Here is a 27,097-nt window from a genome sequence, read left to right as displayed (position 1 = left end):
CTGATAATAACAAATTGATTTAAACAGACTGATCTTCAGCCTAGGAGCTCAAATCTCTCTTACGAATTATTGCAGAAAATGCAAAGTTTTAAAATTTACGTTTGGAAAAAGTATGTATACTTCATTGTAAATCATCTACTGGAAAGAAATAAAAGGTATAGACAAGGATTGTTAAACTTTGTTAAATTTTATAAACACAGGTATACTTAGAAAATAGAAATAGTTAATAACCAAAATGTTCTCAAGTAAATAAAAAGCATGGATCCCTGCTCATTAAGATCATAAGTCAATAAGTGAATTTGTCAACTCCATGTTTTAAAGCTCCCCTGGATCTCTAACTATATTTTTTCTTCTTTTAAAATTTTTGGATAGTCTGTTATGTTTCTCCTGGGGAAAATATTTGAAAACTAATTTTTACTTATTTATCTTTAAAAAGGCCTACTGTACCTACCTAGTGTTTGGCTGGAAATAAAGTTTAGAGCAGAGTTGATTTATTTTGGGGATTCTGACTAAATGACAAAACCTACCAGCTGATGCACTTAAATATGTGGAATTATATTAATTTTTAAAAACTGCATAATGGATCACTAAACTGTGTACCCCACTGAGGGAAAAAACTTTTTAAAAAATTTGTATTCACAGTTTCTGGCATAAGAGTAAGTGCATAGTAAAACAGACTGATCATACATTCTATGAATATTTTTGTGGGCTAATAGCAATAGAGATTAATAACACTCAGTAAAGAGAATAAAGGAAGAGTGAAAAACTTTCCTTTTTAACAGGAATTTCTATCTATTAATATTATTTTCCATTACAAATAATAAAATCTTTATATGGGATTATATGAGGATGAGGGGTGAAGAATAGTTGATGAATAACCATAATGGTGAATTAAATGCAAGGGAGTTAGTATTTGAGCAAATCTGTAAGACACAGAAGGAGGGGAAAAGGCAACATGCCTCTTACTGTGAAGCTTTATATAGGAAATCCTTTCTGTTTGAGGTGCAGGTAACTTGGTTCAAGAAAGAAAGAAACCAGCAAGTGCTCGAAGACCTTGCAAATGCCCTCCGGATTTTGACAGACCAAGCACATGCCTCTAAGGGCTATTTTTCATCTTTTCTGCTGCACTCTTTGGCCAAGTGGCTGCGAGTTCAGTGAATGACAGGCACCCAGGGGCAGTGGGAAGAAAGCAAGGGCCAGAATGGGGTCATAGAGACTCAGCTAGACAGACAGTGGATCGAGGGTAACGCTGGAGGAGAAGACGATGCATTCTTATGTTCACATGCTCCTACCCCAGACAGCAAGAAGTGGTCAGGTCTCTTAGTTTAAGCTATATCTACGCTGGAGACAATAAAGCCACACTGACAGCATCAAGAAAACAAAAAGAGCCGCAAAGATGGAGTCACTGTATAATTTGTTGTCTAAACTGAGACATGTTTGAGAGTAAGGGGGACAATTGTTTGTTTTAATTGTTGATAGTTAATATTTATAACGGGACAACAGATGTAAGCCTACACTGTCCTGGCAAACCAGGATGTACAGTCACTCCAGAGAGATGCTATTAAACAATGAGTGGTGGGGATGCTCGCTCGTCTCTAAGAAATTCCTGCTGGCAGCTTACTTTCTTTAAAGAGCTATTTCTTGCTATTTCTCCTCCCTTTTAGGCAAAGTAACATATGTGAAGAGAGAGTGGGGGCATCTTCTTTTCTTGATTTCTCCCTCAAAATAGGAGAGATGTCCACAAGAGAGAGGTAGATACGGAAGTATTCTATATTTTATTCCAGGAATTTTTGAATGAATGCAGCCTTCTGGTTTCATATTGTTTTTTTTTACTTCCAAGATTGGTTATGAACTTCTCTTCACTACTAGCTAAAGTATAAGGTATTGTTTTATCTTTCCTACAAAACTGAGGGCAATGGGGCATGTGTAAAGCCTGTTATCTTCCATAAATGAGTCTCTGTGTTCAAGGTATACATTGCTGTCCCTATTATACCTGTTCATTCTATATTCTGTATAACATTGGAAGAAAAAGCTAGCTTATAAAATGTTGGCATTTGTGGGGCAATAGAATATTCTATACCCATTTTTTTACTGAGTAAAAAAAAATGTTAATGTTTTACCCCATAAGTAAAGAGATAGGTATGGGGGGAGTCAGAAAAAAAATCTTATTTTCCTAGTAGTTTCACTAATTATAGCAGGATACATTTGGCTTTGTTCTAATGCTGGCAAATACAAATATATAGCCTGGTGAATACTTGACATGTTTTATGACTATGTCCTCATTTAACTGAGAGTATTTTCAAGATATTGCTAGAATGAAGTGAAATATCAACATCAGATTTGACAAATTAACAAAACCAGTAGAGAGCTGTTGCTTGTCAGGTAGGAACGTCAATTGTCTTCTCTTTCAATAAATATATTAAAATTCCTAAGTTGTGCTATTAATATTTTCTCTTAAAAGTGTTTATCACAAAGTTCACTTATGGTATCATATTTGAAACTTAGTTTGTCTCTAATAGATGTCTTTACAATATTTAAAAATGTATCTACAAAATATGAAAAGTAAGGATTCTCTAGTTTAAATTGCAGCTTTGTTTTTGCCTCCTGGAAACTTCTATATCAGTTCAAGGGTGAAGGGGATACATGACTATGGACTTGTATTGTTCCCTTTTAATTGTAAGTTCCTTTTGGGAAATCTGGGATAGGGCTGGAGTTGTACAATAATAACAAACTTTATCAAACTTTGTAGCTTTGAATACAAGACAATTTACTGAAAAATCCTAGCTTTCTTTATTGACCCTTATTCTGCCAAGGCACCCTGGAAAATCTCCCTATCCCCATGAATTCAAATTGTGACCCAGTTGCCCGAGAAAGAACTATAAAATAGTCATTTAAAAATGCAGTGAAAAAGAACATAAGTTAAAAATTAACATCGAGGTAATATTTCTGAAAAGCTAATCTATATGACTGGAAGAATATTTTGTTTTATATTTTAAAAAAACTTTTAACTTTAAGACTGAAAGTAATTTCCTGCATATCTGTTACCAATACATAGCTATAATTTAATTTCCATCTACCATTAAGAAGTTAAATATCTGTGGTTTGGAAATATGTTCTCATTTGTTAGATATTTCTTGAAGTTTATGTTTTCTTAACATGAGGTAGCTTCCTAGCAGCGTTTTGGGTGCTGTCACCCGAATACAGTGTGGTTTGGCATGATACTAGGTTTGAGCAGGGTTGTGGGTATGGATAGTCATCTAGGAAAATTATATTTTGTGGCAGTTAAGGGCAGTTCTAGCTATATTCATGGGGTGGGAGATAAATTCAACAATTTAAGAAAAGGAGCATTTTTACAGAGAAAAAAAATTGACATCTAATCTCACTGCTATTGTATCTCCTCCTAAGAACTATAGGACTGATTTTAATTCTCACTAAGCTATTAATACCTAAATTTAGAAACCCAGTTCTAACTTACTAGATGTTTCTAGGTTATTGGCTTGGGTATTTTGTTTTTATCACTTGGTAGGTTGATTTTAAATTTTTCTATGGAGATTTTTTTTCTACTAAGCAATAAATTAAGAAATAGGAAAATATCAATACACAAAGAATGATTGATAGATGTTAGATAAGTGCTAATTTCTGAAGTCCAAAAACATGAACATGTGAAAAGAAACTGTGGTTCTACATTTGCTTTTATATTGAAATCTCAAGTTTTAAAGTTTCAAATTCATCATAGTGGGACTTATTCTACATTATTTAATTTGGGCAAAGGAAATGAAAACATATGGTATGGTGAACACACTGAAATTTTCATGATTTATGTTCTAAATGGGATTCCCTAAATTTTACTAGAATAAAATTTTAGCAAAAAAATAAAACTATATCTACTCACTTGAATAAAACTAGCACTCAGGAAGTAAATGTCATGAATGCTTGTTTGCCTTTGAGCAAGAATGAGCTGATATTCCAGTGGAAATTTTCTTTACACTTTGGTATTATTATATATTTATGTTTCTGCTCTTAACCTTTAAAAAAGTGATTATGATTTAATTTGGAATAATAATTTTTTTCTCATAAAGAAATTCTTATATTAACTAATTGTTCTTTTTGATTACGTTTTAAACTACTCTGGATCGGACCTTCTATTGTACATATACTAGCCATGCAGAGTGACTTTTTTTCTGTTTATTTTCAATGATTTTAAAGAGCATTAAAACTTTTGTCCTTGGAATCTGAAATGCTTCTTTGGACTGAGTAGAAATTTGCCTGCCTTCACTGTAATTATTCTCCTTGAGTATGAAAGCAGGTCCATGGGGGAGTATAAATTTAAACCTAAGAATTGCTTAAGGAAATATTTTTCACTTTCTTCTGTTTAGAATTGGTTTGGCCCAAGAGTGAGTTTGAAGCCAGTATGAATTACAGTCACATCTATACTTCTCATGAGATGAATATATTTAAAACTAAGATCTGGCTATTTGTTTTCATTTATTAGGCTTTTTTTTTTATGCATCTTTCTACTTAATAAAAGTGAAATTTAAAACAAAAATTTTTTTGAAACAGAGTGGAAATACAAAGAATACAGCAGTTCCCAAATTTAGCTGCATACTTGAATCACCTAAGGATCTTAAAGAAAAACCAAAAAACTACTGATGTCAGGCTCCGATCCCAGGACATTCTGATGTAATTGGTATGAGGTGTGACCTTGGCTTTGGTGGGCTAAAAAGCTCTCCAGGTGTTTCTAATGTGCAGTCAAGTCTGGGAAACACTGTCCTTGGAAATAAGAAAAGTAAAACAGAAAATTGAAAGCACCAGGCCTTTCAGTGTTTCAGCTATAGCCTTGAAGCCTTCGATACCTGATTGGAGTTAACAGAACTGAAAGGTTACAAGGACTCGTAATTGTTGTTGGAATTTACCTGATTTTGACTGGAATCTGGACCGATCATTTGGATCATAGCATTCCATTCAAGAGTTAACACATTTTTCTGCACTTTGGTGTTTATGTTTGCCCTTTAGTCTTGCAGAATTTTACAAAGGCCAAGGGATTTTTGAAATGGAAATTGAGTACTGAATGTCTTTCACCACTAATGAGACTGCAGTGGTTCATAATAGGTATTCTGTGTGTGGACTTTGCTTGTTTGTTTTGAACAAAAAGCCATCATTTACAAGTACAAAAAGAAAGCAGCGCCTTCTACTCCCGTCTCCATCCCAGTTTCTGTAGCACTCTCACCTCGAATGTTCTAGAGAAGAGGCCTCAAACTCTGGAGATTTTGATAAATAGCACCTTTGCTGAATATCTGAAGACTCAGCTTCTAATATTCAGTGATGGACATGAGGTTCTCCTGTGATAATTTTCAAGACCAAAGGACTCAGATATGGTAAACCGGTCTGATACTTACTGAAAGTAAAAGGAAGAAAAGGCAGTGGATTTCTCAGCAGATTTAGTACAGGTGGGTTAGAGAGTCCATGGCTGAACGTAAGATGATATAACTGTCTCTGAATGCTGGATGGTGGGCTAGGTACTGCAAAAACATCAAAGAAATATGAGTAAATCTTCGCTCCCCTCTTAGTTTGAAGTGACTTTTCAGCCAATGTGAATAGGGAAAAGTATCATAAATGGTATTCTGTAGATTTGATTTAATTTTTACAATATTGGAGATGAGCAAAATGAGACTGAGAGGAAAATAAATCACTATGAACAAGTCAGGATGTTTAAAATGAGAAAAAGTCATTTCATGTTGGTACGACAATTATCTTCTGGGGATTCTTGGGATTGGTAGGAGTTCTAGGGAAAAAGAGGTGTGGGCTAATGAGTTAACAAACGAAGGGCCTGGATTTGTTTTAACAATAGCTATAACAGATCACATCAATTACCAAGTCCCCAGGGGATGCAGGGGATGAGAAGATCCTGACCCACAACAAAATGACTGGATGGAATTTTTCAGACTGACATGATGCTGATTCCCTTAAACCTTGGACAATCTCTCACAAGCTCCAGGCTGTGAACATGCCCCATGCAGTGGGCAATGGGAAATGGACTTGGAAACGCATCTCCTACCTTCCCGCTGTCTTTTGTGACTGTGTGTTAAAGCTGTAAGCCAGAGCCTAAGACTGGAACTACTTGGCTCCTTTGGTTATTACTGGTTGCCCAAGTCTGTTTAGCTCCTGAATTCTTGCTGGCTAAAAGGTCTCTCTCTACTTTGTCAAGGTTTGTAAACATGCTCCCCAAACCCTCAGGAACCCTGAAAGAAAAACTTTTGGGGACAATAACTCTTTAGCTATCTGTTTAGATAAATGGCTCCTTAACATTGCATTTAGTTAGGAATAAAGTTCTATTAGCATAATTTTACAATTAGTATAAGCTGTACAGTCTCAGGACAGGCATCACTTGGGACAGGTATTGTGATCATTGCAAGACTGAGTTAGAGGTTTATTTCTTCTGGACTGAGTTTGTGTGTTTTATTCTTAAGACAAAGATGTCTTCAGAAGGTTCCGTATCCATCCCCTCGGGCAGTCACTGCAAAAGTGGGGTAGACCTCATATGCTGCATACGCTGCTAAGTCTTGTCCCAGGGTCATCGCTTGCTTGAGCTGGGCTGCAGACACAGACGCAGTTGGACTGGGGACAGCATAGCCTGGAGGAGGAGGCAGAGAAAACTTCATGAAGGGGGTTTAGATTTGCTTCCTTTTGGCTTATTGTCTTCTTTCTGAAAGATGACAATTTAGCATGGTTGCTTAAAGCTCCAAATTAGTGTGTACATTTTAAGAGGTGCCCTCTGAAGACATAATATCTGGACTCATGCATTAGGGAACAGTGTTTCTCAGAATAGGGTCAACCACCTATGTCAGAATCATTTCACTTTTAGAAAACTAGAAACATTGTGGGTAGATCTCAAGAAACAGACACTTCATAGGATGCTGAGTTGAGAAAAGCTTGAGGTTCAGAACTTTTTCAGAGGGTCTCAAAACTTATAAAGGAGGGTTGGCAATTGATGGGTTGGCAAGGCATGGAGGGTGGGCTCTGTGGGTCCGGTACTGCTGCACCCCCACCTCACCTAAACAGAATATTAAAAACCATTGCTGTACTCAGGATTGTAAGGACTGCGCAGACCGGTAGGATAAATATTTAACATGTTAGCACATTTCTAGGTAGCAGCATAAAAGCAAATACCTAGTATGGCCATATTTTGACCTAACTGGACAGGGCCAAAAATACCTAACCCCCCAATCAGTCTGTCTTTGGTGTATGTGGAGGCCTTGATGCTCATCCTGTCAGAGAACCAAGGGATTTGAGTAATAAGGACAAAATCATGTACTTTCATATTACTGTTTTTCTAACTGATCAATATTCCCTTTTGAAGAAAAGAGTATAAAAGCTGTTATCTACAAGCAATATTTCCCTGTTAATGTTTCAGATAAAAACCTGGTTCTCTCTGAGATGATCCCCAAATTGTGAAAGGTAACAAGAAAAAGGGAAAAGTATGCTTAAGCAACAAATGGGGAACTGATTTTTTTATTTTTTAAAAAGCCCATTGGTTTCTGTGTTGTGGAAGTCTGCCCAACCCCAGACACATTGATTTCTTTCCAGTGGCTTCTCGGGAAGTGGTGGCAGGAAGCTGGCTGGACTAGTTTTTAAAAAATTGAATCCGCTCCTTGGCTTGCACCCTTGGGGCAGTAATGCTGACTCATGCACGAGTGGGGTTTGGTACATTTTCCACAGATATAAGAAATGTGTTAAGAATTACTTTCATAACTTTGGAAACAGTATTTCTAAAGTAAGTAAAATCTGTGTGTGTGTGTGTGTGTGTGCACGTGCATGGGGCATAGATTTTATCTTCAGGGATTTTGAGTTTTCTTTTTCAATTTGGCTAATTTCTAAAGCGCAAGAGTATTTGTGTTCCAAACAGAGTCTTCCCTTGGAGCCTGTTATTCTTTGCTTGACTTCATAGTGAGTTATAAAAGATCATCTCAAATTCTTCAGCATTCCCAAGATGATTCTCCTGCTCTAAATAATTTTTTATTTCTTGTAGGGGCAAATAAAAGTGAGGATAAGATAAAACGTTTTTGAGTAAAAAGCAAATCCTTTCCAGTGTGAAAGCAAACTTTAAAATTCTTCTGGCAGTGGCTCATTTATTTTTACAGTACATGAATTAGATGTCTTTGGGGTACAGCTCACTGTAAGGCAGGGGTTTAACTTGCTGCAGGAACTGAGAAGCCTGACACAAGTCCCCAGAAGATGGATGAGTCAACACCCTGCTGTAGGGAGAGTGAGCACAAAGCTTATGGCCCCAGCACAACCCAAGAGGGACCTGGCCCTTGGCAGTGGCTGCCATTGGCTTGGAAACCTTGAAGGCATGCATCACACATCTTCTCCACATTCTACAGAACAAAGCTGGAATTGAGATCATACTTGTGTGTGGAGTGTGATTAGTTTTAGCTTCACTTGACAGAATGGAAGACATATTGGCAAGTTTTGAGAAATAAAAGGAAATGAGAGCAGGCTCTCATTTGCTATGGATGTGAGGAATATAGCAGTTTTCGAACCCACATGCGATCCATATAGAAGTTAATCAGTTGATAGGAATGTCCTATTTCTAGGTCTAGTCTGATTTGGGTTTATGGGAAGTATGCCAACAGTGACAAGCCGGAATGATAGATTGCTTTGAAAGATACAAACTTTTATTATTAAGAGTGTAGTTGCTCAGACTAACTGCTGAAGGAAAATTTCCAAAAGACATTTCTTGTCTGGTCCTCTCTAGAGGATTCATTTTAATTATTAGCATTTGTTGTGGGTATGTAATAAAATGGGGGAAAGTCTTTTAAATGTGACCCTAAAGGCATGTTGATCTACAGATAGGCTTTGCTTTAAGTGATCAGCATACGCCCCAGACCTAAATTATACAACAGATAAAATGAGCCTGATTAGCCCCTTATTGAAAGGGTCTCTCTCTTTTCTCTCCCTCTCACATACAGAATTTACTTCAAATAATTTTTAAAAACTGCTCTACACATTTCTTTCGGAAAGCAAATTAATAGTAGGATTGAGTAGAACTGAAGATTAGAACTGGGGAGGGAGTCCAAGGATTGCTTCAAAGCTGATTGACCTTGACCAATGGCTTAATCTTTCCAGTACTTGGTTTGTTCATCTGTACAATGGGCATGATGGTAGAGTCTGTCTCTTGTGGTGTCATGAGCATTTCTGAGATAGGTGAGTGCCTGGCACATAGTTAGAGTTCAAATAAATATCAGCTATTCATAGGCAGTTCTGAACTCTCTTACTAAAAGTAAAAACCAAAACAAAACCTGAGGCAGAGTGACTGCTTCATTCTCAACCACGTAGATGCTCATAGCTGAGCTAAGACTAGGTGCCCCTACCCCTGTCGCCCAACTCTATTCTCTCGCCTATACATTAATGGGTCACTAATCAGATTTAGAGTAGATTTGTTCACAGACAACTCTGTGAGTCCGTGGTACCCAAGAGGGTTTCCCAAACACTCTCTGTAGGGTGTCATTTCTGGCGCTATTTTTTCCAAACCTGGAAACGCAGTAGCAGCAGCGGCGGCAGCAGCGGCGGTCTGGGCGTCGGCTCCATCAGTGGGGATGCCCAGGGCCTGCAGGGTGTACTCGGCCGCGTATGTCTTTGCTTCATCCACATAGGCACTTAGCTTCGGAGGTGTGAAAGGATGGCTGGAAAGCAGAGTCAGTCAGGGTGCACATTTTATTAATAAATGTGTGCTGCTGAGACAGATGAAAAGCTAAGGCGCTGTATGCTTTTTAAGATGATCGGATAACGGAATTTTGTGTGGGTACTTATCTTTCTTTTTGCTTTTAAACCTTTTAAATATCTATGCATGTCGGAATATTTGTGAACTTATTTAGAACATGGGTGGGATGACACTCCTGGAATGTACTTGCAACATTATAAACCTTTTCTAATATATATGTGAAACATGATGGTTCCTAAAATGTGTAGAAATGCAGGCTCAAGGTAAAATTCTGAAGGTAATAACGTCTAACAGAGAGGTTATATCTTTTGTCCAAGATTTAAATGGCAGAGGATGGTGTTATTAGGTATAAAACGGTAATTTCATATAGTTCAACCCAAATAGCACACAGATAAAAACATGGGCTATAGTTTTCATTTCTATTACACTTCATATCTGCAGTTTTCCATTGGTTGATGAGAGTACCCGGTCTTCATTGTCTCTGAAATGTAGCGGCTTTGAGATGCTAGTCTCATAGCTGGCACAAATATCCCAAATACACATCTCAACGTATGCTTTGAATAAAATGGGTCGGTAGTAAGCTTGAATATTTATCTTCTTTAGATAGTGATAAACATACACTACATTTACAAGAGACTCTTATTCTAAAATCTAAATGATGAGAAGTTACGCACATGGCAGGATTCTGGCTGGCCAGGGCAGGAATGGTTATTTTGTATAAGAAGAGTTGTCTTTGATCTTGTCCGATGGCAGAATGAAGTTGATACACAGGTTGTCCCCAGTTATTTTTCTGACAAATTTCTTCCAGTATCTACAAAAGCGGGAAAATAAAAGTGACTTTTTTTTCAAATGTCACATTTGCATTATTTCTCCAGCTTTCAGGTTTTTAAATGGAATTTTCAGAGTTTAAGCAAATATAAGAAGATATAAAATGCCACATGGTTTAATGACTCATAAAATTTAAGATGAACTCAATTTGAACTCCATTTAAAATGTTATGTCTATTAATTCATAAAAATCATTTTCACACCATTTATTCTAATATGCTTTTAGTTTAGTCCATTAGCTCTAACTTTTTACCAATACTTTACTTTTACAATTTGTTTGATATATTCTTTTTTTTTAATTGCTATTCCAGCACCGTGTAGCTGGATTTACTCATCATTACTGTGAATCCTTCTGTTTATAGTGGGTTAGAGAAAATAACCTAAGGATTCATTCCTATTTCACGGCATTTGTCGAGGGTTTTAACTTTACATTTTCACAAAAGAAGAGTTAAAAGGTTTGATGGACATGAATAGATGGGTGTTGATAGTTGCCATGTTTTTGTCTGGCAAAACACCACTTCTGGCTATTTTTACAGTGATCCGATTTTTAGAAGCTGCCTTCTGTCGTTACTCCAAACCAAATCTTTCCTAACGGCACATATTTTCTTCATCCTGAAACCATTTTTTGTTGGCCCACAAGCCTTGATGCTCCCACTGGGCAGCAGATTCAGTACACTGTGCAACATAAGGCATAAATCTGAAAAAATAACTCCCGGGGTAGAACTGTTCCCTAGACTGAGTCCATGGATCTTATCTCATTCGCGCAAACGCTCGTTCAGCAGCAATGGCACAGTTTCTTGTTTATTAAACCTGTAGGTTGTTTCTATTTCCTCTACCAACTTTTGCTTTTTAGCACTCTTAGCTTGGTAGCATCTTTTTTCATCTGCAAAGTGTTCTCTACGGTTCCAGGGCAATAGTCAGTTACTTGAGCGAGTAGATATCTTGCCTGCTTGTTTATGCCCGTTGTGCAGACATGTGTAAAGGATTTTAACTCCAACTCCTGACTTGCGGGGCAGCCCTAGTACCTCTGCTCCTCCTGTTGGAAGTTCATAACCCCTCCAAGAATTTGTCAAGGCTCCATCTAGGCTGGTTGGTGGTGGCCTGACCCTTAATTTCTAAGCCATAGTTGCAGAAATTCAGAGAGATTAATTTTTAAAACTTTCATTAGTTCATAGAGATGGTTACTGATGGTACTATAAAGCATGTCCAATTTCTCACCTGGGTTAATATAAAAGCAGAGGTCATTACACACTCTATAGTAGCTCCTAGAACTATTACGTAGAATTTATGACAATGATGGGGCTTCCTGAGTAGTGCTAGTGGTAAAGAACCCGCCTGCCAAGCAGAAGACATATGAGACATGGGTTCAGTTTCTGGGTCAGGAAGATCCCCCGAAGGAGGGCATGGCAACACATTCTAGTATTCTTGCCTGGAGAATCCCATGAACAGTGGAGCCAAGAGGGCTACCATCCATGGTGTCACAAAAAGTCGGACATGACTGAAGTGACTTGGCGTGCAGCATGCACATAACAATGACTCTTTTTTTTCCCTTAAAATGTTTCTGGATACCCCAGTACTTTAATTAGATTGCTTATTTTAGGTTTTAACCCAAGATATATTGGATGACTAGCTTTTGTGTTTTCTGACCAAAGCTCCATCGTTGTACTTAACTAGATTTTATTGTAGTTATTTATGTGTCAGGATCCTCTCACTGGATTGCCATATGATTTTTGATGGCAAGAATTATGTTATATTTGCTTTTCCATCTTTAGCTCCTAGCGTAATACTTGGTGCATAATGCTGGCCCCCCAAATGGTTTTAAACAGACACGTTAATACTGTTTACTACTCTAATTGGCATCCTTAAAAAAAAAATTACCTGGGGAGGGTTGCAGAAACTATAGATGAGCTCCTTTATATGTATAAGAAAGCTATTAATCCTACCAAAAATAATCAACCAAAAAAAACCCCAGAAACCATTCAACCTGAGCTTTTAGAGAATCAAGTTTTCTACTCAGTTGTAATCATAAGGCTACTTCCATAAATTTGGGGCTTATACCTTTGGGGTGGGAGTCAGAAAGATTCCTTTAGGATGTGTAAACTGTCAACTCAATATTGATTATTCAGCCAAAGTATCTTTGCAGAGTCCAACACATAATGCACATCCAGAGGGAACAGTCTGAGGGTTAACACAGATCCTGTTTTGTTTTATTTTTAACCCTGTGATTCAGTTTCCATACTGGAATAACTTTTATAGCTTTAAATTTTCCAATAATAAAAATCATACCCTCATGCAGGAATATGGAAACTTAGAACTGTGAAATGAAAGCAAAAAAAATTTACTGTAAAGCCACTGCCCAGATATAATCACTGTAGAAGACTTGATTTGATATGACTGATGGTGTATCATAGTTAATATGAGTAATGATACACCGCAGATTGCACAGTGTTTTCACTTTAATAGTGTTTCCAAGAAAAAATGTTCTAATGAATCTATTCATTCCCTGTTGTGAGTGCTCTTCATTTGCTAACCAACCTTGCTTTATTTTGTTTTCTTTTAAAGTACTGGTTGATAATTCTTAGTAGTCCTCAGGATTTTTGCATTTCAGTGGATGATTATTTAAGATGTCAAATTTTATAATTAAGAAAAACAAGAAAGAGTCTGAAGTAGACCAATGGTATTCAGTGCCCACTGTTGTCTCACAATATGTTATGTTGATTGGTCACTTTATCTATGTAATAAAACAAATGAAAACAAAGCAAGACTACAGCCCCAAGTAGGGATCAAGTCAAACCCATTGATGAATGGTGAATGATGGTCTTTGACCCAATTTACACAAACTATCCAAGCTGCCTCTGGAATAACATTACATACCTGGGGAGCAAGTTTAATTCCTTGGGGCTTTAAAGTGGCAGGATTCATTGGGGTGAGCTCCATCCCAGGTAAAAGGTCATAGAGTCTGTCTTCTCTCTTGTCTCCTTTGACCTGGTATCCCCGGCCCAGGCCTGTGTAAGCCAAATAGCCACGGCCGCCCAGTCCTCTCACTCCCGCAGCCCCTACAGGTACATTCATGTAAATTTCTAGGAATGTAAGAAGGCATTAAACTGAATCAAACCACCAGAAAATCACCCTGAATCTTACTGTAATGGAAAAGTTAGCCCAAGTCACATTGATTATTGCCCTGAAGATGGATAGAAAACTCCAGCATTCTAATGTAATGAAACTCAACATAATACAGCATTTACCATAGGCATCTTTTTTTTTTTAAACTGTACATAAAAGAAAGCAATACTATCAAAGCTATAGATAAGTACACATGCCACTTTAAAACTTGGGTATAGAGAAAATTTTTGCAATTTCTCTCTTCAGTTAATTTGAGTTGACATTTTTTTTGTAGACTAGTAAATGTTGGGAGGTATATATTTTCACATTTTACAGTGTAATATGACCACATGTATTAAATTAAGTCTTGCCTTTTTGTCTTTGACCAGTAAATTAGAAATGAATTCTAGTTTCCCTAATGTTAACATTCCTGATGACCTGTTGGAAAACCAATGTTTAGAAAATGTGTTTTAAAATACACCATTTTCTTATATTCTGTTAATGTGAGGCTTAAATTTCCGTTGAGTTTCATTAATAGATTACTTTTGATTTTTTGTTTTGCCACATTGCTACTTTGATTTCCTATTAGTGCTGTAAAGAGATAAAAGTTGATTACCCTTCATCCATGAATATCATTCATTGATTTCTTTCTTGTTATAAGACAGGTATTTTTCCCCTTGGAGTACAGTTTGTTTTTTTCCTACATTACAACTGGTTGACAACTTATACTTATTGGAGGGATTGTTTAATGATGTGATTTTAGATGATAAATGTACAATGGTTTAATGACATAATTTGTCATCAAACATATAAATAGATTGTCCTGAATGGATTTCCTTCAGGAAAAGGTTCCTAAAGGTTTCTTTTATATTACAACTTTGGGTGAAGTGATTGTATTATGAGTGTGGAACTTTCAAGGCAGTTGAAGCTAGAACTCCTAGGACGGCCAATTCAGTTCTCCTGAAAAATAGTAAAACACAGTAAGATAATTGTTTCCACAGTAATCTGGATATGCCCCTTGCTTCTAGTCAAACCCAAGAATAGATTTAAGTATACAGTTTGTCAATGAATTGCCCAGACTGTTGTCATATTTGGAAGACAGAATTGAGATTCTTTTGGCATTGATTCCTAGCAGAACCATTCTGAAGGATCCCATTAGGCAAAATCAAGACAGTTTCTTGAAAAAGTGCTTTCCTTATCTTTGACATTTTTTGAAATAACTGAGGTCATAGAACTGCTTGAACATTTGGAATTCTCATAGGATTCAGTAGGAAAGATTTGTCTGGCAATGAGATTGAGAGTTGTTTATTTATTTATTTTTTCTATTTGGACTTTTACTATTTAGTTCCCCGTATCCTGGAGGAACAAGTTGATTTCCCTAGTAATGTGGCTTTTGGGAAGGCATTGTACATATTTCTCAGGGGAGGTCAGATGAGAGCCTCTCATGCATCTGTTAGAACATATTTATGATAATTTGTGATTTATATATGGACATGATGGCACTGAGTCACCATCCAATACACGTGTCTTGACATTTGAGGTAGTTGGTTTCCACTGAACCATACTGCTCCCATTTGAAAGTTTTGTAATGAGTCACATATGTTTGTAATATGGTAGTACAATGATAAGGAAGAAACTAGTAATTGTGGATTTGAATTTTAGTGTGTGTATATTTTATGGGCCTATGCAGAGATCAAATGCATACCTTAAATTCATTTACACTGTATTCTGACCAAGTTTTTCAATAACCAGTTGTAATGTGAAAAAAGATTCCTATGAAAGGACAAATATTAATGTAATATTTGATTTTCAATGAGCAATTTTCCAGTTCTCTTCTCCCAGTAGACTCATCCAATTAGACATAACTTAGACACAAGTCTATTGCAATACACATAGTTTGAAATTGCAGAGCTTCATCCAAGACAAGAGCTGGTTAATGTTACCTCTAACAGAAGGGGCCCGGATAATGGCCCTGCTGCCAAGATGTCCTTTGGTGGCTGGGAAATGAAGGCTGGGAATCGCTGTGTAGGCCTGGGGGGCATAGAAGACAGGGGCTCCAAGGTAGGTGGTGGTGGGGTCGTAAACGTGGCCCAAAGAGTAGGTGTACTCTCCCTGCAACATGGCGCCCCTTCCGCCTGTTCCTCGGGTGTACCGAACATAACTGTCCTTGTCCACTGGTTTGGCTAGGGTCACTTCAATGGGCGACCCGTCCAGCACCTGTTGTAGACAGTAAGGAAAAAGCATGTGAGAAGATATGAAGACAGCCAGGTGTGGCTGAGTCCTAGTAACACGTCTCCTTCTAAGGGTTAGTCTATTTGCTGCCGTGTTTACTATTTCACTTATCTGTTTGAATGGAAAATGTTGCCTGTCATGTCAGTAAACAAAGGCTGTTGCAACCAACAAGCCATCACATTACAGCTGCCCCCAGTGGTGACCTCGAAGGATGGGAAAGAACAGGACACTGGCCCTAGATAGCTGAGGTGCATATCACAGGAATGATTTCAAAGAGCCCAGACTCTTGCATCTTCCCATATACCGAAAAGTGCTAAATTCCTTAACTTGAGATATCAGGTTTTCTTTACCAGTTATCTCTTGTTCTAACTACCTGATCTTTGTCGCAAAACCCCTATATATCTGGCTCTTCTCTTACCTCTTCAGAGTAGTCCTTTATAACTATTGAGAGGCTGTCTCCCAGGCTTCAAGTCCTCAGAATGTCCTCAAAATGAAACAGTTCTCAACTTTTAGGTTGTGTAGTTTTTCCAGTCAACATATGCATCATCTTTTCTTAGGTTCTTGTTTTGTGTGCCAGTTGGGTTTTCCCTGAATGGTTTGTTGGTAAATTGCATATAATCTGTCAACAGGCCAATAATTGGCCACTGCCTATTGACATATTAGTTATAAATCTATTAACTGAATACAGTCGCTGAGACAGAATTATATAATATTTTTATGGGATGTATTTTAAAATACATACTTATATAATTACATAATTCTAAGAGATTTTAGGTTAATTATGGGTGGAATATAATCTCCAGTACCTAGCACAACGCAACGAAGATGAAAGATCAATAAAAGATCTTATCAACTGTTCACACTTTGTTATGGGCAGCCTGCTGCTGCTGCTGCTAAGTCACTTCAGTCGTGTCCGACTCTGTGCAACCCCATAGACGGCAGCCCACCAGGCTCCCCCATCCCTGGGATTCTCCAGGCAAGAACGCTGGAGGTGGGTTGCCATTTCCTTCTCCAATGCATGAAAGTGAAAAGTGAGAATGAAGTCGCCGAGTCGTATCTGACTCTAAGCGACCCCATGGACTGCAGCCTACCAGGCTCCTCCATCCATGGGATTTTCCAGGCAAAAGTACTGGAGTGGGGTGCCATTGCCTAGTCAGGCCTTTCCAGTTGCCAGCCAGCTAAGTGTCTTACTCTTTGGAGCTACATAATAGCTGAGTTTTTACTGGAAAAGAAGAGAGGCTTAAAAGTAGGACCCTACTTAAGGAAGTGAAATCATTGAGGGTTCTGCATTTGTCTTCTAGAGATACTTCCTTAAGAAGCAAACTTTTGATCTGCTAAACAAATAGGAATAGCAGGTCAGGACTAATGTTTCTCAAGTCAGGTGCTACTTAAAACTTGCCTTCAAAATTTTTTGAAGTGGTTCTTTTCTGATACAAGTTTTTTTACATTTTGCAAACAGATCTGGATATTGAAAATAATGGCCATGTGTGGTTCTACAAGTGTGATTTGCTTTTTTATGTGTTGTTTGCATACATAAGAGACAAAGATGGCTCTCAACAATTACTTGATACATTGATATATTTACTATCAAAGAGACAAGGTGTTTTGAGGAGGCATTTGTAGCTTCTTTCAAATAAGAATATTATTTAATAAAGAAAAGAAATATTAAGTGTTCTTGCAAATATTCCCTTTCACAGCAGCTGATGGTTTCATGGGTGATTCAGTGGCTCCTGGATCACTGATATCTGCTGGACAAAATTCATACTTTATGATCATCCTGATCATTTGGGCTCAGCCTTTTGTTCCTAGTTACATGTATATACCCTACTTTTTAGTATCAGGAATCAGTATCAAATATCTTAGGTCAAACACACACACAGAATTCAGCTCATATTCTACCATATTATATTGATGTTGATATAATTAGAAGAAACAGACTTAGAGTATTAAAGAAATACCTTGGATGTAATTCCTTGTCTTTGTTCCTATCTTAAGAAAGATAAGATACCTAAATAGGTCTGTACTTACAGGCACTTCTATATCAAGAGATGTTTTTAGCGAAATGATTCCTTACTGAAAAGTTAGTTTCTTACTGAAATATGCCTCTGCTCCTTTACAGTGTTCTAAACATCACTGACTCAATGGGTGCGAGTCTGAGTGAACTCTGGGAGTTGGTGATGGACAGGGAGGCCTGGCGTGCTGCGATTCATGGGGTCGCAAAGAGTCGGACACGACTGAGCGACTGAACTGAACTGAACTGAAACCAACTATTGCATTTTACTTATTTTGTTTAGGTGTTTCAAGGTCTAGAACAATATCATATTAACCTGTATAGGCCCGAGCCCAGCGAGATTTCTTTCTCATTGTGGACATTCACAGGTATTTGTAGAATAAGTGAATAGTCACGTGCAAAGCTCAGTTCATCACCTTTCTGTCCAAATAGGTTCCCCGCCTGACTTCCCTAACATCATTATCCTGGTTCTCTGTATTGGAAACCTAAAATGGCTCATCCTTCTTTCCCACTGCTCTATCCAATCAGTTCCTGGATCCTTTGAATTCACCCTGCATAGTTCTGTGTAGAGCTTTCTCCTTCATTCCATTCTCACCCTCATTCAAGCCCTTATTTCTTCCCATTTGAGTGACTTTAATAGTTACTTAACTAGTTCCAATTCATCTCTCTCCCTATTCTATGAAACTTCTATTCTTAATAGGTTGATTTCCCTAAATTGTTAATGGGATCATTACTTCACTGCACAAAAAACTTCAGAGCCTCACCTTGTCTCATAGATTAAATATAAATATCTGTATGGATACTTAAAAACTTTCATAGTTCTAGGCAAACTTACTTTTGCTTTTCCCATATCACATTACAGTTAAGTATTATTATAATATTTAATATATGTATTTAATAATAAGATTAAATATGTATTTAACTATATAATACATGTATACGTTGTTATAAAAATATCTAGCCATGGGTTTCCCTGATAGCTCAGTCAGTAAAGAATCTGCCTGCAGTGCAGGAGACCCAGGCTTGATCCCTGGATCAAGAAGATCCCCTAGAGAAGGAAATGTCAACCCACTCCAGTATTCTTGCCTGGAAAGTCCTATGGACAGAGGAGCCTGGCGGGCTACAGTCCATGGGATAGCAAGAGTCGGGCACAACTTAGTGTCTAAACCACTATAAATATGCCAGCTGTAAAAACTGGAAACAGTTTGGATACTTTTTCACTGTGATGATTCCAATGCAATTATTTAGCATTTAATTTACGATGGTCCCTTCTTTGCAAGCATCATGTGTCCTCAGAAATGTTTTCAAAGTGAGAAACTCACATTTTTTCAAAGAAATATTACTATGACACTAAATGTAATTATCAATGAAGAAGAAATAATATTTTGCTTCCTAGATATATTTAAATATGCATTAATATTTTGCTTTCAAGTTTTCTTTTTGTATTTTGGAGTCAGTAGTCTGCAGCCCCCACAGCAGGATGCACACACTCTGTAGACCAGGAATAGCTCATAAACCCCATTGTGTCTGAAGGCCTTGTGCGGAGACCCTCTATTTGCCCTGCAGATCCACTCCCCATTGGCTGCCAGCCTCCAAGCTCCCACAGGGAGTTCTGCACGGCTCCCCTTCAGGGCTCCTGGGCCTTCCAGATTATGATTGAATTAAGTCAATGGGGACGTCTGGCCAGAGGTTGGTGGGAGAGAGAGCAGCAAGTGTGAGCTATTTCTTCTCTTGGCTCCCTCTGTACGAGGTGACCTTGGCCTGAATATGTCCATTGGCCAAAGTTCATTACTTTTCTGAACAAGATCTGCTCTTTACACTCCTCTCTCCTTTAGGTTTCCTGTTACTTCTCTAGTCCTTTGTCTCCTTGGCTCCAGGACTGCATGAGCCCCAGGCTCCTGCACAGTCTCTTTTAATTCTCCTGCCCCAGGCTCATATCTTTATAGTTAGTCCCTTTGCCAACTGTCTCCTATTAGGATTGACCAGTGCAAGGCCTGGCAGGTGAAACAGTCCTATGCTTATTCGATTCATAGCAAGGCAATCCATCTTTACGCTTCTCCAATTATACTTTGCTCTTTACAAATTCTATGCCTCTGTCTGAAATTACTTCACCTTTGCTCTGATGTTGGGAGGGATTGGGGGCAGGAGGAGAAGGGGACGACAGAGGATGAGATGGCTGGATGGCATCACTGACTCGATGGACGTGAGTCTGAGTGAATTCCGGGAGATGGTGATGGACAGGGAGGCCTGGCGTGCTGAGATTCATGGGGTCGCAGAGTCCGACACGACTGAGCGACTGAACTGAACTGAACTGAACTGAACTTACCATGTTTTGTGTTTTTTTCCTTTTGGAATTCTTCCCAAGTGTCAGGGCTTCTCTTAAATATTATCTTTTCACATCTATGAAGATTTTCTGATTCTTAATAACCCACTCCTCTTTGAACATTGTCACCACTTATCCATTTTTTTTAAAAAACAAAATTTATCTGACTGGCCTTTGCAAAGGTATGTGAGTACTTGTCTTAATCCTCAGTTGACTTTTAGCCCTTTGATAAGCATCTTTGGTTTGATCCTTTAAGTATTCCAAATAATACTTAGCATGATAAATGGTTTACAGAAGATTTTCAATATTATGGGATTAATAAGTAAATATTACACTGGTTTCTATATATAAATCATAAGTTAGAATATAATATCACTAGTTGTTTTCCCCAGAGCTTACTCTTGGCAATGTGAAGAGATTCTAAGCTTTCCAGACTTGGAATATCAAACTATAAGGGCAGAATGATAACCTTGACATCTTGTCAGATCATCAGTCTCCAAAATACTGTACTACAAAGGTCATCATTTCTTTGAAATAATGGAGAGAAAACTGAAATTGGGAAAATCACCTTGGGATACTCCATTCCAACTCTCTATTTCTAAAAAAATTGAGGACCAGTGACTTGTCCAAATCAGCCAAAATTAGAGATAGAATTGGACGTATAAGCCACATCTCTGTTGAATTTTCTATCACCCTTTTGTTCATCTTAGATGGATTAAGGCAGCCATGTCAGAGATGGAGGAAGCCTGAGTGGGATGGGCTTGTAGGTCTGTTCTCCTGAATAAAACCTCCACAACAAACTTCGGTGGAATCTGTACATAGTTTTTCTTTGTCCTACATTACCTTCCCATTTAAAGCTTTCATAGCCTCCACTGCATCTTCTCGGTTAGTGAAGTGCACAAAAGCATAGTCTCGGATTTTCTTCACCCTTTCCACAGCACCTGGAAGCAGAGTGAAAGGAGCTCCATAGCAAGCCTGAGATAGCTGAACATGGTGTACTGAAACATTTAGCTTGCAAGAATCTTTTTTAATCTTTTATTTTGGAGATTCAGTATTGAAAGAGCCCGTTGAGAATATTTCCTGTGTTCAGGTTTAAAATTCTGCACATTCAACAAAAGATTTTGTTTGTAATTCTTTAATAATACTTATGTTCTGCCTTATTATTTATATATTTATTTATGGATTTGTTTTTCCACTTCCTAGATTATTATCTTTGAGGATAGAAGGGTGTCTTTCTCAGTATATTATATAAAGGATATTAATGTATACATGGTAAAATATTTGATGAGTTGAACTCAATTACTGGTCATCTTATATATTTAGGTAATTACCTTTTTAAATTTTGTGGCTCTTTCCTCAGAAAGACATCTTGACTCCTTTGATTTGTACAATAAAATTTTAGAGTTAGAAGAGACTTAGCAATAATTTAAATTTTAATTCATTTAACCTTTATTTGTTTTCAACTTAAAGATTCTGAATCTAAATCTCTGACAAAGTAAGTGAAATTTATGAACTCACATAGCTAGGAACTAGAACTCAGATCTCTCATCTGCTTATCTCATTTGATCAAAACAAACAAACAAAAATTCTGAAAGTACATCTGAGAACCAAGATAGTTTCTTACCATGCTGGTTTAAAATATCAAAGGTTGGAAGCATATGTACATATCCACTAATGTACATAATGTACATAATGAAGCATAATGTACATATCCACTAATCCTACTAGAGGAATCTCTTTAATAGAAGTATTCACACATGTGCAAAAGGATCATGTGTAAGAATATTAATAACACTAGTCAGTTGAAATAGCAGAATAAAACAACTTAATGTCCTTTTTCATGAGAGTGATTAAATCTGGTACACTTGTATTAAATAATACTAAGAAGTCTTTAAAGAGAACAAATAGGCTTTTCATGTATACTTACCTGGAAACCTTCAGGACCTGTTGTTAAATCTAAAAAGTTACAATATAGTTAAGTGTAATATTATAGCACTTATATTTATAAAATCCCAACCCACATATATATTGCACAAAAATATAAATATACACACAGAAAGAGAACTGAAACGATCAGGATTGAATTGTTAATAGGGGTTAGTTCAGCAGAAGATTCTGATGCTGGGAAAGACTGAAGGCAAAAGGAGAAGAGGGCAGCAGAGAATGAAACGGTTGCAAAGCATCACCAACTCAGGACATGAACTTGGACAAACTGCGGGAGATGGTGAGGGACAGAAAGGCCTGGAGTGCTGCAGTCCACGGGATTGCAAAGAATCAGACACACTTGGTGACTGAACAACAGCAGGAATGGGGAAAAAAGTTGGGGAGAATAAAGGGGACTTTCATATTTTAATTTGCATTCTTTGGTGTTTTTACAAACATTTGCAATATTGATATATATTCTTTGTGTAATAAAAAAATAACAAATCAACCCAACCTATTACTATGTAGAGGGATTGTTGTACATGTTGATGGGCATGTGTAAAAAAAAGTTCTACCAAGATGGTTGAACTTTAGATTTTACATTTTATTATTAAAATGTCCTTGCTTACTCAATTTTAAAAATAGAACTTTTGCCTAAAGATAAAAACTTGTTTAATATAAACCTGTTAGTTTACCACGCAAATTATCCTTTTTCAGTTAGTCACCTGGGTATATTTTTGAGCACTCAGGTTTTCTTCCATCCTTGGTTTCCAGGGCCAACCGAGGATGGGACCCTATGCCAGGGAGGACCAGAAAAGGATATGTCTTTTCCTTTTTCCCTCTCACTGTCAACGTTCAGTTATCTCCCCTCTTAGATTCAAGGTCATGAAGACAATTTGAGTTTCTGCTCCGCCACATGTTTCAATGGCTATAATCTGTCTTCCTTTGGAATAATGATAGGGTGCTAATGTAAAAATAATTTAAAAACATTGTGATGCTTCTTTTTCCCCTCAGTATTTGCTTCTTTACTTCTTATGATAGTGGTTGTACAGAACGAAATTATATGGCGAAGTTGAGAAAATAAAGGTATTTGAGACCATGAACCATGCAGACATGTAATTAACTGCATTGCAAACATGGTCTCTATATTCCTTCAGTATCAGGTTGGAGTAATTATTGACTTAACCTCATGCTTTTCTTGGGTATTAACAGGTAAAAGATGGGCCAGTCTTCCCGGTCTTCGCCCCATTCACTCTGCAGTGCCATCTTCCAGCTAGTCTGTTAGCTCCCAGAGGCAGCTACAACATTTCCATTTCCACTGGAAAAGGGCCCTGGTATTGTCCTTACCTAGTTCTTGCATAGTATTTTGTGCACAGGGGCTATTCAATGAATATTCCTGGAATGAGCAAGTATTTTAGTCAATTTATATTCTGTTATCATTCACATTAGTTAGGTGGCATTTCAGATGATAATAGATTTTGGTGTACTCAAATTCTACTTGCAGATATTGAAATCAGCTTGGGTTTTTTGAACAATAATGTTTAGCCACACATGCTTTTAGAAATCATGGAACGCATGTAAGAATTAAAGATTTTAAAATTTAAAAAATAAAAAACTGAAAAAAAAAATCATGGTATGTGAAAATGTAACCTCATTAAAAATGCAGATAGATTAGAAAGTGAGAGTTTTTAAAATCCTAAGTGGTGTTTACCATGTGGCTTATTTTAATATGTTTCTTCTTGTTTATTGATCAATCATCATTTTGCAGAGGGTGAGGCAATAAAATATCAATGGTCCTCCGTAAGACTCTAAAACAGGGAATCAGAAAACAGTGACTCTGTTCATTATCAACTTGTCAGCAGCAGTTGAATTACCGGAAGACAAACACATGTGCAGTCCCAAGGGGAGACTTTCAGAAGGTCATGTTTCCCAAAGTGTGGTCCCTAGACCAGCAGTATCAGCTTCCTCAGAACTTAATGGAAATGCGCATGCCTGGGACCCATCCCAGACCTATTGTTGTTCAGTCGCTCAGTCCTGTCCTGCTCTTTGCAACCCCATGGACTGCAGGCTTCCCTGGCCTTCACTGTCTCCTGGAGTTTGCTCAGGTTCATATCCACTGAGTCAGTGATGCTACTGAAGATGAAATTCAGGTGGGCAGGGCCAGTAATCTTTTAACAAGCCCTTCAGGTGATTCTGAAGGTAAACTGTTTTAAGAAAATCAGATTTTATAAAATGATTATAATTGGAATTTCAGCAGATACTCTTCAGCAGATACTCAGGCTACACTGAGGAAGAATATACATTTTCTGGCTCTAGTTTTTTTTTTTTTTAATTATCATTATTTCTCTGAATAGCAATATAATATTTTCAGTTTAATAACGGTTAAAATAATATATTGATAATTATTTGCGAGAATACTCAGGGTCCTTTGAGGGATCCAACTTTCAATAGAATTTTTTTTAAGTTATTTTTTTGTTTCTCAAATTTTTCTAGGTTAAGTATAAACTTATCATTTCCACTGGAAAAGAAACTGGTTAGCTCTTTTTTCCCCCAATATAGCAGATGTCTGCTAGTCAACAACCCTCTGCAATTCATTTTTCCTTTTTTTTTTTTTTTTTTTTTTTTTTGCAGAGTGCCAAGAAGCAGCAGCCACATATCCTTATGGAGTCCTAAGAGTTGTGCCACCAGCCTCAGAGAGAGAGAAACAGACCTGGCGTTTATTACTTTCACTGCAATTAAAAGGGCCTAGACACTTGTCTCTCTTCAACATGCAGACTAGAAAGCTGATAGCCAGTGACTATGAAAGGAAGCAGCCTTTTAGTAGTTTCTCATTCCAGCCTTTCTGCACCCCCTCCATCCCAGAGAGTAATGTTTTAATTACACAAAATAAGTGTTATTCATTATGGGAAGGAAGAAAGTCAGTGCTAAGTCATGGTGAAACAATGTTTATACAGGCATGTATCAGTTTCTATGCTCACAGTTGCATCAACTTCCAGATCTCCAATTACCTGTCACTTCTCCTAAATGACCTAACCCCAGGAGTTAGGTTGCCATTGCTGTTAAACTCCTTCCACACACACACTTCCTACCTGTTCGTTCTTCCCACCGTGGGGCACCGAGGAGCTACTGAAAAAATGACAAGTGAGTAATGAGTGGGTGAATGGAATATGTGTAGGTCAGGGGGTGCTTGAGTTGTTAAGAACAAGCTCTTAACCAGACCTGGATTTAAGTCCGGACCCTGCCACTTTCTGGTTGTATGACCCTGGACAAGCAACTTATCTGCTCTGGGTCCTGGAAAATAATGGAAGCAGTAAGGTACCCTACATCACAGAGTTGTTGAATATACCATTTTACTCAAGTAGCAAGGAAGGCAGAGCTCCTGAAGTGTGGAAAAAGACAAGTCTCTGGTGAATCTTTAAAAAGGGAGAAAAGGGATCCTTACTAATTACCTTTAGAATAAATCATCAATTGATGCTGTTACACTTGAGAGAGCAGTCAGAGCTGGAAACAGGCAACATCACTATGTGAAGTGAATATTCTCTGGCAGTTTTAAGGTGATGGTGTCATGGCCCATGCTTATCAACAACTTGGAAAGATGTCACCAGAGTGATAAACTTAGACTAACATGTTCTAAGGCATGCGAATCCCACAAGATGGTCTGCCAAAAATGGGATCCATGGCCCTCAAATTGGGAAGCGAGTCATTTTGCTGCTGCTGCTGCTGCTAAGTCGCTTCAGTCATATCCGACTCTGTGCGACCCCATAGCCAGCAGCTCACCAGGCTCCCCCGTCCCTGGGATTCTCCAGGCAAGAACACTGGAGTGGCTTGCCATTTCCTTCTCCAATGCATGAAAGTGAAAAGTGAAAGTGAAGTCGCTCAGTCGTGTCTGACCCGCAGCGACCCCATGGACTGCAGCCCACCAGGCTCCTCCGCCCCAGCTCCTCTTTTGGAGGCTTTGAAAGCAAATTAGAAGGTTAAGAACTATAAGTCCCACAGACAAACAAATTTTTAATTTTACTGAATTTGGTGTTAGCAAACTTATTTGACCATGGATCCCTTTTAAGAGCAACATCTACTGATAGTTTATAGAATTAGTGTTCTGCAGAACTGGCTTTGAGAAATACTTCTTTGGACATCATTTCTTAAAATGCTTTACCTGCCTCAGTGTTGCAGTTCCTATATGAGGAACTATATATATATTTAAAGCTATAAAAGTTGTTCCAGTATGGAAACTGAATCACAGGGTTAAAAATAAAACAAAACAGGATCTGTGTTAACCCTCAGACTGTTCCCTCCAGATGTGCATTATGTGTTGGACTGTGCAAAGATACTTTGGCTGAATAATCAATATCAAGTTGACAGTTTACACATCCTAAAGGAAACTTTCTGACTCCCACCCCAAAGGTATAAGCCCCAAATTTATGGAAGTAGCCTTAGGATTACAACTGAGTAGAAAACTTGATTTTCTAAAAGCTCATGTTGAATGGTTTCTTTTTTTTTTTTGGTTGATTATTTTTGGTAGGATTAATAGCTTTCTTATACATATAAAGGAGCTCATCTATAGTTTCTGCAACCCTCCCCAGGTAATTTGTTTTTTAAGGATGCCAATTAGAGTAGTAAACAGTATTAATGTGTCTGTTTAAAACCATTTGGGGGCCCAGCATTATGGCTTAAAACTGACAATGAAAAATATTGACAAAATGAAGAGTCATACATTTTCCTCCGCCATCCTTTTTCTTTTCTAGTCACTCAAATTAGTTTTCTAGGACAAACTGTTACTTCCTTTCCTATGCATCTAAAGTCATAAGCATATTCCATTAGACCAGTGGTTCTCAACTGGGGGCAATTTGCTCTCCCAGGCACAAAAAATTCTAGAGACATTTTTGGTGATGAAAATTACAAAACATTACATTCTGGAATGCACAGGACAGACCCCCACAGCCAAGAATTATTGGCCC

General features: G+C 37.7%; 1 protein-coding gene across 12 annotated transcripts in view; it reads right to left on the bottom strand.

The window, feature by feature from the left end:
• Window positions 1-3,538: 3,538 nt before the first annotated feature.
• Window positions 3,539-27,097, bottom strand: part of A1CF (APOBEC1 complementation factor) — an 88,342-nt gene continuing 64,783 nt past the window's right edge. For 5 of the 12 annotated variants that reach the window (XM_069567859.1, XM_069567851.1, XM_069567850.1 and 2 more), the window contains 6 exons: window positions 21,060-21,157; window positions 15,594-15,867; window positions 13,423-13,628; window positions 10,396-10,532; window positions 9,532-9,683; window positions 5,615-6,631 (listed from right to left, as the gene is read on the bottom strand). In XM_069567859.1, coding sequence (XP_069423960.1) covers window positions 6,480-6,631; window positions 9,532-9,683; window positions 10,396-10,532; window positions 13,423-13,628; window positions 15,594-15,867; window positions 21,060-21,157 — 1,019 coding nt within the window. In that variant the 3' untranslated portion in view covers window positions 5,615-6,479. Of the gene's footprint in view, window positions 5,520-5,614; window positions 6,632-9,531; window positions 9,684-10,395; window positions 10,533-13,422; window positions 13,629-15,593; window positions 15,868-21,059; window positions 21,158-27,097 lie in introns of those variants that run through there. The other 7 variants (XM_069567852.1, XM_069567860.1, XM_069567853.1 and 4 more) reach the window with 4 other exon arrangements.

This window comes from Ovis canadensis, chromosome 22 (genome assembly GCF_042477335.2).
Source record: "Ovis canadensis isolate MfBH-ARS-UI-01 breed Bighorn chromosome 22, ARS-UI_OviCan_v2, whole genome shotgun sequence".
Taxonomy (NCBI): Eukaryota; Metazoa; Chordata; class Mammalia; order Artiodactyla; family Bovidae; genus Ovis; species Ovis canadensis.
The sequence above is the reverse complement of the archived record's forward strand: the minus strand, read 5'-3'. Positions and strand labels throughout refer to the sequence as shown.